Source organism: Oryx dammah, unplaced genomic scaffold (assembly GCF_014754425.2).
Source record: "Oryx dammah isolate SB20612 unplaced genomic scaffold, SCBI_Odam_1.1 HiC_scaffold_26, whole genome shotgun sequence".
Lineage (NCBI taxonomy): Eukaryota > Metazoa > Chordata > Mammalia > Artiodactyla > Bovidae > Oryx > Oryx dammah.
The window spans coordinates 65,574,577-65,587,404 of NW_024070210.1; the positions used below are offsets into that span (position 1 = coordinate 65,574,577).

Genomic DNA, 12,828 nt, shown 5'->3' on the forward strand with positions numbered 1-12,828 from the left:
TACAGGAAAGAAGAGCAAACCAGCATCTGAGGTCCCCCAGTCTTGGGCTTCACTCCTCCAGGTAGTGTCCCTGTTCCCTCTCAAGACGGACCTGCAGCCTATCTTACTCTGGCCTCCATAAATACAGGTGACTAGACATCCCCATTTCTTCCCCCAAAGCAGGCCTCCTTGCTGGCTGAGAGTCATGGAGCCACCCTGGTCCTTGGCCATGGCCAATCTCTACCTTCACCTACCTGAGCTGGGGACTTGTAAATCAATCTTCACGTCGAAGTCATGTACTTTGAACAAGTCTTCTGAGAGATCACTGGCTGATTTAGAATTCAAATCTTTATCCTTTCCCTGACCCTGCAATGGGAAGAGAAAAACTAATTACAAAGGGATAAATGCAACTGGACTTCAAGCAGCAGCAACCACTAATGGTAAAAACTGCTGCTCAAGTTCATTAGATCTTCCTATTAAAAGACTTTTCTGATTTCTTCTCTCAGAGGGAGGAAAGGAAGAGTCCACAAACAGGTTTCATTTCTGAGCCTAGGAGGAGAGGGAAGGGAAGGTTCATGTCTGTGGGTAAGGGTAGAAAGGGTAGGTTTAAGACAACAAATCACCCCTGACTCAAGATCTCTGGAATTTCTGGGAGTTTGGGCTCCTTAGGAAAAGGCAGAAAATGGCTTCTAAATGGGCAGTTTCTCTTGGTTTAACATTTCAGTTTACAAGGAGCTTTCACTTTTACAACTGTCTCATCCTTACATATCATCTACTCCAGGTTGTCCTATAAGTTAGGCAGGGCATATAATATTACCCCACTCTACACAGGAGAAAATGTGGATTAGAAGGCTAGAGGTCAGCCGCCCAAAGCCACAGTCAGGGGTTTCATTAGATCTTCATTAGAAGTAGTGGTGTTGGGTTCAGAACTTACGTCATCTGACCAAAACTCAGTAGCTGTTTATTACATTTGTAAATAATGAGAATGAAGAAAGGACTCCAAGTGGGACGCCAAGTTCCTCCAGGTGGGGACAATCAAGCCCAAACCAGGAAGCGCCTGCTCTGGTGTCCAGGCCAGTGGCCGAGCTTCAGTGTTATACTTGCCTTGCTCATTTCCTTTGGAGCATCTGGTAACACTCCAGAACCGTATTTTGCATTCAGCTGGGCCAATATGGCAGCTTGAACAGCTGGGTCTCTGGACTGAGAGAAAAAAGAAGTTATTTTAGAGACTCTTCAACACTCACACAGTCCCACCACCAGTTTCTGTCCCACCTACCACCACTAACACAAGCACCACAGTAGGCCCATCAGCAGTTCAGTGGGGTTTTCCTCCAGGCTACAAAAAGGGACAGTTAAGAGCTTTGAAGTCCAGCCCAGCCAGGCCCTTGCTAGGCGGCCTAGCCTACACAGTCCTCGTGTCTGCTGCACTGGCAAACCTGCCCTGGTATCGCACGTTAGTCCATGGGTTTCTAAAGTCCATGCCAGGTTTTTACTACCTGTATGTCCTGCAGTAAGATAGAAAAGGAAGTACCCAGACCTGAGTGTTTGAGGCAAGCAAATCCCACGAAGACAACATTATTTTTAACTTGCTTATTAATCTCCTAATGGAATTCATTTATGTCCCAGAATCTAGGTCCTGACTAAATATGTCCTCTTTAGGCACTCACATTAGAAACGATGGTAGGTTTACACTGTCGCCTGGTAAAGGGATCCATCTGTTGGTTTTTCATGTTGTGACTTTCAGCCTGAAACAGAGAGCATGTATTACAGAACTCTATCTCCTGCCCGCCCACGCCTCTCATTTATCATAAGCATATGTATAAGTAACGGTCTCTGCAAGGGCCTGGAAAAGTCAAAGGCTGTCTATTAGCCTTTTCCCTTCAAGAACACCAGAACAGATTATGGGAGCAATAACAAAAAGAAAAAAACTGGAAACTGATAAAAATAAATATGCGTGGAATAGAATCTAAAGATGGGGAGGGGTTAGCACAGAAGACTGCTGCTTTCTATTATAATACCTTATACAGTTGTATGTGTACAGACAGAGAGACTATGTGTGTGTTAAGTGTACATGCTACTTTAATAATTAAAAGAAAACATACTCAGGTGAGATACAGAAAATATTACATGTTGTTTTATTAATTAAAACTATACTTAGTGATCCAGATCAAGCTGTCTCACTCACCACAAGGGCCTTCTCAGACTCCACAATGTTCCACTCCCGGTTCCGCTGGTTGATGTAACTGTGGGGTGGGGAAGAGGGATGAGTCAGTGGGCTGTGAAAGGAGGGCGGGAACCATGGTGCCTGACTCCAGATATGTGGAGCCACTGGAGCATAGCATGTCCAAGGCCACAGCTCGCCTGATAACTGTGGACCAAGGATAGGAGCCCAATCAAAACAGGCTCTGAAGCACACCTGATAGCAGATATGTTCTTGGTCCGCTGGCGGTCCAAGGCCTCTGCTCGCTCCTCTAGCTCATTCAGCTGGTCTTGGATTTGTTTGGCCTTGTCCTGATCTCCCAGGTCCTCAGCCATGGCCTGTACACAGACAGATGCATGAGATTTTGGCTATGACCGGCTCTGTATCAAGTGTCCCCTTCCTCCCAACACAGGCAAGATATCTCACATGATGAACAAATGACAGGAGGTGTGAAGGAATAGCAAAAACGAACACCTCAGAACCCAGGCCCCCCTGGCTAACTCACCCTAACAAGGCTCACCCCACCCTGACATGAAGAATAGAAAGCCACCTGCCACAGTGGGGCTGGGCAATATCATTCGTCTGTTCGGACCCAGTCCTGATACTACCCTGGGGTCTATCCTATTACACGTGAAACTAAAGCGACTAGAAGGGGAGGAGAATGGAATAGGCAAGATCAGCTTCCATTTAGAGAAAGGAAAACAGCCAAGGGATGCTGCCCAGATGCCAAGAAAATCTATGCTGCTTACAGTCAAGCCCTGCATTTTCTCCCAATCCTGCCACTACTGACTTGGCAGAGGATGAACAAGTCTGGTTTCCGTATCTCCTTGCAGGACAGGGAAAGAAGTTCCAACACAAGTCCTCACCTTTTCCTTCAGAAGCTGCGTTTTCTTCATAGCATAGTTGGGTGGAGCTTTCCTGAATCTTTCTTTCTCTTTTACAATCTGTACCAGAGAGGAGAAGACACCAGCAGTGAGGTATTCCTAAACTACTTTTGTAGGCAGGACAGGTGAGCCCATTGTGGAGGTAAGCAGATAGTTAAAAGAGGGCTGCTCTTCCTATGGCAGTGCCATGCCCCACATACAGAATGAGTTCATTCCAAGGGGTACTATGCTGCTTCCCGGGTCACAGAGATTCTTCCAGGCTAGCGTGAAGGAACATGCACCAATAGATAGCAGCAGCCCAAGGACCTTGTACTGTAAGGCTAGCCACTGTCCAAGAGAACAGAGATCACACAATTTTACCAAAATGTCTCGGAGAAAGGAAACTCCTGAAGGACCAAGCCTAGCAGAAGAACAGAGATCCCTGAGCCCTGAATCTACTTTGTTAGGCTATGACTTCAAGTGACAGTGTACAAGAAAATCCTGATGAACTATAAATTCTAAGGTAGTAATAAAAGAATTCCTTCTTCCTCATGCAATAGTGGTAGAGCCCAAAATGTCAAAATACAGGAAAGAAAAGACAGACATGATCTTCTCTAACACTTGGCTCTTGATGAGTCTCCAGACTCTGGGACACCAGGTTTCTTACCTCTTCAATGTCCTGATCATTGAATTTATAATTAAGAGCTTCTTTAATAGATAATTCCTTCTTATTGATTTCATCTAGAGTGGGCAACTGCATGCCAGCAGAGAACATCTGGACCAAAATGCAATAAAAGGGTTGTTTATAATAAAGAATTTTGGAAAGAGGCTCTGTCAGTATTTTCATGAACAACTGCTAGGGAGGTGCTGTCTACTCACTCACCGCTTCTTTCCACTTCATGAATTCGCTCTCAGTGAACTCTTGGTTTGAGACAAACTCTAGGCGGAACACTCGCTGGTCACTGCCGTGCCTACGTGAAAAGGAGACAGCAGCTTCAGGAATGGCCATGTTGACTGCAGTGCCAGCAGATCAATCCCACCAGACTCCACACTGCGTATTTCTGAGGGCCTCCATCTTGGCCACCCTTTAGAATCATCTACAAAGATTCACAAAACTTCCAGTGGCAAGACACAACTCTAGATCAACTGAATTAGAATCTCTTGGAGTAGGAACCAGCCACTGAAATAACACAAACAACAAAAAACCTTCCAGGCTGTTCTAAAGAGCAGCCATGATTAAGCATCAGCGTGAGCACTGGAAGCGAGTAGACTTAGCAAGTGCTTCAAAAGTCCGGCTATAGTAAAATCGGTCACAGTCAACTGGCATCAAGAATATGAAATGTTACGGAGGTATGAATGACAAGGAGGCTCTATCCCTAGAGAGAAAGAACACTGCCTTTCTACTGATCCCTGTGCCAGCCATGTGAGTCAGTGCCTGCCTCACAGGGACAGTCACTCTTAGCATGTCATGGCTACTGCCTAACCCAACTGGCTCTTTTCAACAGTCCAGGAGAAATGATGGGAATGGGAGAAGAGAACAGAGAGACCACAGAGGCCAAATAAGGCCATGGCAGAGGTGTGTCTGTGACCCACTATCTGCAGTGACCTAGCAAGCTACTTCTATTCCTTCCCATACGGGGCCTTTAGAATTTTCAGGCTCTAAGAAGGTAGGGACTTGTGTATTTTGTTCGCACCTCTATCCTGATGCCTACAACTGTGGCATGTAGCCAGCATTCAGTCAATATCAAGTTATTGAGGCACAAACTAAATCCAAAAAGGTGACCTGGCTTGTGAGAGATCAGGTTAGTTGGTGATGGAGCCAGGACCAGAAGCAAGCCTCCTGCCCACACTCACTGAGGAATGCCTGCAGGACTCTGGGAGGAGCAGATTTTGTGATCGTCTTCCTTCTATGTGTTCCACCATTCAACGTCCCCTGTGAGACAGCTACACCCTACCTTCCCTATGGGCAAGGGCAGAACACAAGTTTCCCTCCAAGCCCCTGGTGGGGACAACACAAACAGTACTATAAGAAAGAGAACAGTGGGAGCAAGCAACAGCCCCAGCAGGCCATGCCTCTTTGCAGTGGGAACAGAATCGGCCACAGAAGCACCTCTCCTACCGTAGCTGTAGCCCTTTGTTTGTTCTGGTGCCACCAAGCTGGTAAACTTTGGCGGTTTCCACAACACCCGTGATCTCAGCAACCTAAGTGAGGACAGAGACAGCAGTTACAACACACTCATTCGAAGTCCTCCACCCCACCCTCTGGCTTCATCTGCCTGAGTGCAAACGAGTGACCCTAAACTGAGAGGAGCCCCACAGCTTCAAGGTGTTCTGGGCACCGTTCTCAGGCTTAGGACTCAGACAGCCAAGCACCTGTGCCCAGAGTAAGTGAGGATGCAGTTAGCCTGGTGGGACCCGTTGGCAAATTCCCCTCTAACCTAATTCTGCCTTATTGGGGGTGCACTTGGCTTTCAGAGGTCAGTTTTATCAATCAAATGTGAAGACCATGATGTCTGTTTCTGTTGCCAACGTTTCTGGGACGTGGCATGGCCACTGGTCCTCACACAAGGGGGTAAACACAGGTTAAAATCAAACAACTCAGAACAAAACAAACAAGAAAAGAAAAGAGAAAACAAACCAACCAGCTACGCTCTAGTCATCCAGACCACAGAAGCAGAGCTGGAACTCACAAAATAATCTCAATAGGTTGGAAAGTTTTGTTTATTTTTTAAACCTCAATATAACTCCCTGTTCCAGAAGTCATTTAGTATGTAATGTGGAAATTTTTCATCATTTTTCAAATGAATAAATCTTCCAGATTACATAACTCCTGACAAAGACTTCATAAATGTCTCCCGTCTTGCTTTTATATGGAAGGATAAAAAAAATTGTTCTAAATCTAAACTTTTGGGCTCCTAAACTCTTCCGGCAACAGGTCAGCTTGATCCCTGGTTGCCTCAGACTGTGGCTAATCTAATGACATCTCTACTGGAATCTATTTTCCCATCAAATGGTGGCAGAAAAATGACAGGTTTGTTCAGCAGTTCATACTCTTAGCCCAGAATCATTATATTTAAACCATCCTACAATTGTCCAAGGAAAGAAATACTAGCCCGGTAAACTGGTTTGCTGTTGTGGTTTCCAATGCCGATCCGTACAAAACATCCTGTGACTGTCTTAGCGAAGAAGGGCATATGACACCAACGTTCCAGCTTATGCCGTGATAATCGAACCCGATTCAATTCCTCTGGTAAGGAGACCGGTTGTGATTTTGGAGGGATCTCTTCTTTCCTGTGAGGAACAAAGGACGCTGGGAAAACTGTTCATTGTACTAACAGATCAAGGTAAATAAAAAATACCGACTTCTTAAAACTTAACCAAAGTATATGTGATTTCACACAGCAGGAGAAATACATGAAGCAACAGGAAAGTGGGACTACAATCCTGTTCCTGACCAGGACTGTGAACTGTCTCGAATGAGGCTGCTATCCCAGATAACCCACTATCAGAGAAAGAAAACTAATGGGAGCTCTTGGCCAATCTGAGGGTGACATGAAGGCAATTCCTACCTGCCAAATCCTGATGAAATGTTCAGGGGCGCAGCCTATGAGCCAAAGGCAGAAGCCAGTTTGGCAGATATGCTCACAAACTCAGCTCGGCAATTCAGGATACTTGACCAAACCACAGTTTGTCGCCAAACAGGAGGAGATATTTGGAAACTACACTAAACCTTTCCCCGTAGAACCCACACATCCTGACTACTAGACCAAAATGTGCACAGCTTACTCCTCTTCCTCATCGGATGACGTTGTTCGGGATGAGCGGTCTGACTTTTCACTGGACTTGTCATCCTCTTCCTCCTCTTCGTCGTCAGAGTACACCTCACTAGTTTTTAATGGCTGTTTCTTGGCAAGGAGCTCAGCTTAAAAAAAAAAAAGGAAATGTTTACTAAGGTTTTCTCAATAAGAAACATCTTTCATCTCTGAAAAAAAGGACTGGAATGTAGAAAAAGATTTACTAGATCGTTCCACCATCTCTGGCCTGGATTGTGATTACTTAGGCTAGTTACCCAGAAAGTTTAAAATCATACCAAATGTCAAGCCCCAGCAGACAAAAATAAAGGGGGTGAGGGAGGGTGTTGGAAGATAGTCAGTAAGTGGGCAAAAAAGGATACCAACTCTGCTGACACTAGTCTTTTATTGTTCTCAAGACACCTGGAGATGGGCAGAAAAAATGAGGAAAAACTAAAGATGTCTTCAGAGTCTTTCAGGGAAACCTTATTTTGAATTTACAGCACTACATGTAATAGCACAAGACTGAAAACAACCCAAATGTCTGCAAAGGGGAGTGGCTGAATCACCTCTAGCACACTGACCCAGTGAGCCACCCTGCAGCTGCGAAACAAGGAATGAGCCAAGATGAGCCATTACATTGCATCCTGAGTCAGAAAATCTTTTTAAATGAACAGATAGTAAATATTTTAGGATGGGCTTCATATGGTTACTGTATCAACTACACAACTTTGCTACTGTAGACAGGAAGCAGCCACAGACAATTATGAAAAATGGGCATCGCTGTATTCCAATCAAATCATTACAAAACAGGTAGTCTACCAACCACTGCTCGACCTAAGGAGTTATCTCTAGAATATATGAGTAAGTGAAAAAGGCAAGGTAGAGAAAAGTGTGTATAATGTGCTGCCACTAATTCAAGATGGAAGGTGAATCTGCTCCTTTTGTTTAAAAAACTAAAAAGGAAGGCTGCCTACTATGGGAGGGAGGCAAGGAGTGAAAAAGAAGGGTATAGGTTCTATATTTCTTTGAACATACCTTATTTAGAAAGTTTGACTTTGGAACCTTGTATTTTATATAATCATAAAAGAAAAAAAAATAATATCATCTCTACAGATCACAAATAAAATGAAACGAAGTATTCACTTGATGGCACAACCACACAAAAAGAACGCTAATAAGTGACTTTTTTGGGGCCACGCCACCTGGCTTGTGGGATCTCAGGACCCTGACCAGGGACTGAACATAGGCCAAGGCAGTGAAAGCATCAAATTCTAACCACTAGACCACCAAGGAACTCCCAACAAGTGACTTTGAAAAAGTCATTTGAAAGATATACAGACCAATGAAATAGAGAGTCTAGAAATAAACCCTTGTATCTATGGTTAGATGATTTCTGACAAGGATGTCAAGACCAATCAATAGGGAAATGACAGTCATCTCAAAACCTTGTCCTGGGAAAACTGGATATCCCACATGACACACAAAAAAGTGGACTCTTACTTCCCACCATACAAAAAAATGAAAATGAATCAAAGATCTACATGTAACAGTTAAAATTATCAAAATTTTCGAAGGAAGTAGGGGGAAAAGTTTATGACACTACATTTGGCAATGATTTCTTGGATATGATATCCAAAGCACAGGCAACAAAAGAAAAAGTAGATAAACAGTAGACGATAAATAGTACTTCATCAAAATTAACTTCTATGCATCAAACAACACTATCAAGAGGAAACAGACAACCTATAGATCAGGAGAAAGCCGTTGTAAATTATATATCAGATAATGGACTAAAATTGAAAATAATTAAAGAAGTCCTTCTACTCAATAACAACAAAAAACAGAGAACTTGATTAAAAAACGGGCGAAGGACTTGACATTTCATCAAAGAAGATATCCAAATGGCCAATAAGCATACAAAAAAATGCTCAGTATCACTAGTCATTAGAAAAAGGCAAATCAAAACCACAATAAGATACCACTTCATACCCACTAAGATGGTTAGAATAAAAAAGACAATGACAAGTGTTAGTGAGGATGTGAAAACGAGGAGAACGCTCATACATTGCTGGTGAAAATGCAAAATGGTTAAGTCTCTTGGAAAACTGCCTGGCAGTTTCTCAGAAGGTCAAACACAAAGTTACGATCAGTCAGTCAGTTCAGTTGCTCAGTCGTGTCCAACTCTGCAACCCCATGAATCTCAGCACGCCAGGCCTCCTCTGCATCACCAACCTCCAGAGTTTAGTCAAACTCATCTCCATCGAGTTGGTGATGCCATCCAGCCATCTCATCCTCTGTCGTCCCCTTCTCCTCCTGCCCTCAATCCCTCCCAGCATCAGAGTCTTTCCAATGAGTCAACTCTTTGCATGAGGTGGCCAAAGTATTGGAGTTTCAGCTTTAGCATCAGTCGTTCCCAAGAACACCCAGGGCTGATCTCCTTCAGAATGGACTGGCTGGATCTCCTTGCAGTCCAAGGGACTCTCAAGAGTCTTCTCCAACACCAAAGTTACCATATGCTTCAACAATTCCACTCCTAAGTGTATAGGCAAGAGAAGTGAAAATCTGTCTACTCAATAACTTACACATAAATGCTCAGAGCAGCATTATTTGTAACAGTCAAAAAGTGAAAACAATCCAGTGTCGCTCAAGGTGAAGGGACAAATAAAACGTGTACAGACATATAATGGAACATTACTCAGACATAAAAGGAAGAAGTATGATACATGCTGCAACATGGGTGAATCTAGAAAGCATGCTAAGTAAAAGAAGTCAGACACAAGAGACCATATAGTGTATGATTCCATTTATATGAAATGTCCAGAACAGGCAAGCCCATAGTGACAGAAAGTAGGCCAGTGGTTGGGAAATAAGAGGAGTAGGCTAGGGCTGGGAAATAACAGGACTGAGGGGGTGACAGCTAAGGGATATGAGGTTTCTTTTTAGAGTAATGAAACATTTGAAAACTCATTGAGTTTTATTACACAGCTGTGAATATACTAAAGGCCCTGTATGCTTTAAATGAGTAAACAGCATGGTACCTTAATTATACCTCAAGAAAGTTGTTATAAAGCATAAACAAAACAAAACAAAAAAACCTTGGCATCCTAGTTTTGAAACAGATACATCAGTATGAGGCTCAAAATCAATGTATCCTAAAAAAAAAAAAAAAAATCCTAGCTCTGGATATCAAAAAGACTTTAGAAGTAATAACCAATCCAGTAGTGTTCCTTGTGTCTAGACTATGGTTAAAATACAGTTTCTCATGAGGGAGGAAAAAACCCACCCCAAAGCACAAAGATGAATTGGGCTCCTTAGAGAAATGGCTGACTCTAAATCCAGAAAGCAAGAAAGCTACAAAAGACCACTGGATTATTAAAGACTAAGGCCTTTGTTTCCTGTCAAAAGAATTCAGGCTACAACTGGTTGAAGATAAGACAATTTGAGTCTCAACAATAATAACTGCAATGGAATAAAAACATAAAGTATGTTAAAAATCCATGAGTTCCCAAAGATATTAAAAAAAAACAAACAAATCTCATTGGTTACAGTTGGAGTTTACTAAGGAACTATCTCATTCTTTTGAGAACTAATAAATACAAAATGTCCCTGGTGTTAACCGAATAGCTGTTAAGTTTTTCTTTACGTAAGTATACCAGATAGTAGATGAAAGAATGATATCACCATTTTGTGGCTTAAAGACTTAAATATGAGACATGACACCATAAAACTCCTAGAAGAGAACACAGGCAAAACAATCTCTGATATAAATCACACCAGTGTTTTCTCTGTTTCCCAAGGCAATAGAAATAAAAGCAAAATAAACAAATGGACCAACTCAAACTTACAAGCTTTTGCATAGCAAAGGAAACCATAAATAAAACAAAAAGACAACCTACAGACTGGAAGAAAATATTTGTCACTTTTTTTAGCTGTGGTAATGGAACTGTAGTTATATTTAAGAGTCCTAATCTTTTAGAAATACATATTAAAGTATTTATGGTTGAAATGTGATGATGCTGAGATTTACTTTAAAATAACCCAAAGAGGGACTTCCCTGGTAGTTCAATGGCTAAGACTTTGCACTCCCAATGCAGGTGGCCTGGGTTCAATCCCTGGTCAGGAAACTAGATCCCACATATTGAGACTCAAGAGTTCACATGCTGCAACTAAGACCTGGTGCAGCCAAATAAATAAAAATAAAAATAAATATTTAAAGTAACCCAAAGGAAAAGGCGGTACAGATTTAATAAGATTGGCTATGAGCTGACTGCTGAAGTTGGAGGATGGGTTCATGAGTTTATTATACTATTCTCTGTGTTTGGAACTGTCTATTCTTGAGAGCTAAAAGGGTGAGTGGGGAGATAAAAATGGCATCGGGAAGTCAGATCATATGATCAAAGACACAAAGTAGCCATTACATTTTCCCCACTTACCTGTTCTGTTCTTCCGTTTTTCTCGCTCTGCTTTTAGTTCCTCCATGGCTTGAGATTTCTTATCTAGTTTCTCATCCCGTTTGGAACGTCGTTCCTTGTTGTGGGACGTTACCTGCGAAGGGAAAGGTATGTAGAATGGTTCTCTTCACCAATAGCTGATAACATTCTCTGTAACTAACAATAATTCAGTTCTCCAATGTGAATCTATATTGGCTGCAGAAACTGAAATTTGCTTAAGGGGAGACAGCATCCTCTTGTGGACAAAGAGGACTCAGCAGTATAGTCAGTCCTGTCTTATCTGGCTAATAAAGAGAAAGCCAAAGAAATATCAGAGTAAACACTTTCTGGAAGGACTCCCTAGATCGTAGCTAATTTTTTTAATACTGTCAACAAAGCTTTTTGTGATAAACGTAGAGATGACTAATTTTCCAAGCTACATTTATTACCAAGTCCAGGATGACATACACCTGAGTAAACATCATAACCAATTTAGCTACCTGGGACAGGAAGTCTAGCAACTTTCCCTTAAGGAATGCTCACACACCAATTGAGCTGCTTTTTTACATGCAGACTTCAGTAGAATTCCCAAGGAGTTAAACAGCACAGCTAATGGTGAAATGATATGTCCAGAGATTAATGAAACCTACAAGATGAAGACACCACATAAACAGTCTTGCAATAACTGACCTAAGCTGATTATAATATAAACCCATCTTTTACATAAACATACGTACACACTCAAAACAGAGGTATTACTCTTTGGATAACAAGGACTACTGTATCTCCTACCTGAGATTCTTGAATCTGTGTCAGTTTTTTCTTTTCCTGCTCCTCCTCTTGCTTTTTCTTTTTTTCTTTCTTTTCTTTCTTTTTGGCTGTTTTCAGTTTTTTCCTGATTTCAAATCTGTTTAAAAGATATTTGTTTGGTTTTTAAGTGGCAATTAAATATTTGTAAGGACTGACTTGTATTAGATCGGAGAAAGAAAATAAGTAGGGGGGAAGGAGTTAATGTTTTAGTTTCCTACAAGAAACTCCAATATATTAAGTATGTTAGAAATACTGAATATAAGCACACCAAAAATACTGGACAGCATTTAGCTGAAATAGACTTAAAAATGAGAGAAGATATTTAGGATCCTCCTGTATCTTGTTGGTAATACACAGCTCTTCCTCAACTTCACAAAACGGAAGAGTTAATTATTGGATTAACTTCAATGGTGTCTCATTAGAAACATAATGGAGCCACAGAGAATCACTGTCACATTTTGAAGGTGGTCAAGACACAGGCTGTATTTTAAAAATACCACTTGACATCTTTCTTATTTAGGAAAAATAACTCCCTCAGCTCTACCACAGCAAACATGTGAATAAATATGTTATTCTCTTAAACAAATGCAATTGAGGCGCTCTCCCTGTAACAAAAATTAGGCTTTTATGAAACAAAACTATTGTTTTGTGTGAATTTAAGGAATTTTATGGAAAGGATCAACAATAAGAATATAAGAATATTAAACTCTTTTTCAATTATAAATTTTTTTTTACTTAGCTCTTAATAGAGT

At 41.7% G+C, this 12,828-nt stretch overlaps 1 protein-coding gene across 1 annotated transcript in view; it reads right to left on the bottom strand.

Annotated features, from left to right (window-relative positions):
- The window catches only part of RTF1 (RTF1 homolog, Paf1/RNA polymerase II complex component), a 44,164-nt gene that overhangs the window by 2,098 nt on the left and 29,238 nt on the right, over positions 1-12,828 (bottom strand). Inside the window, exons 5-17 of the mRNA XM_040226877.1 lie at positions 12,059-12,173; positions 11,270-11,381; positions 6,829-6,964; positions 6,156-6,333; positions 5,162-5,244; positions 3,926-4,013; positions 3,710-3,817; positions 3,046-3,123; positions 2,396-2,517; positions 2,165-2,222; positions 1,647-1,724; positions 1,084-1,179; positions 234-345 (exon numbers count right to left, since the gene is read on the bottom strand). Coding sequence (XP_040082811.1) covers positions 234-345; positions 1,084-1,179; positions 1,647-1,724; positions 2,165-2,222; positions 2,396-2,517; positions 3,046-3,123; positions 3,710-3,817; positions 3,926-4,013; positions 5,162-5,244; positions 6,156-6,333; positions 6,829-6,964; positions 11,270-11,381; positions 12,059-12,173 — 1,364 coding nt within the window. The remainder of the gene's footprint in view (positions 1-233; positions 346-1,083; positions 1,180-1,646; positions 1,725-2,164; positions 2,223-2,395; positions 2,518-3,045; positions 3,124-3,709; positions 3,818-3,925; positions 4,014-5,161; positions 5,245-6,155; positions 6,334-6,828; positions 6,965-11,269; positions 11,382-12,058; positions 12,174-12,828) is intronic.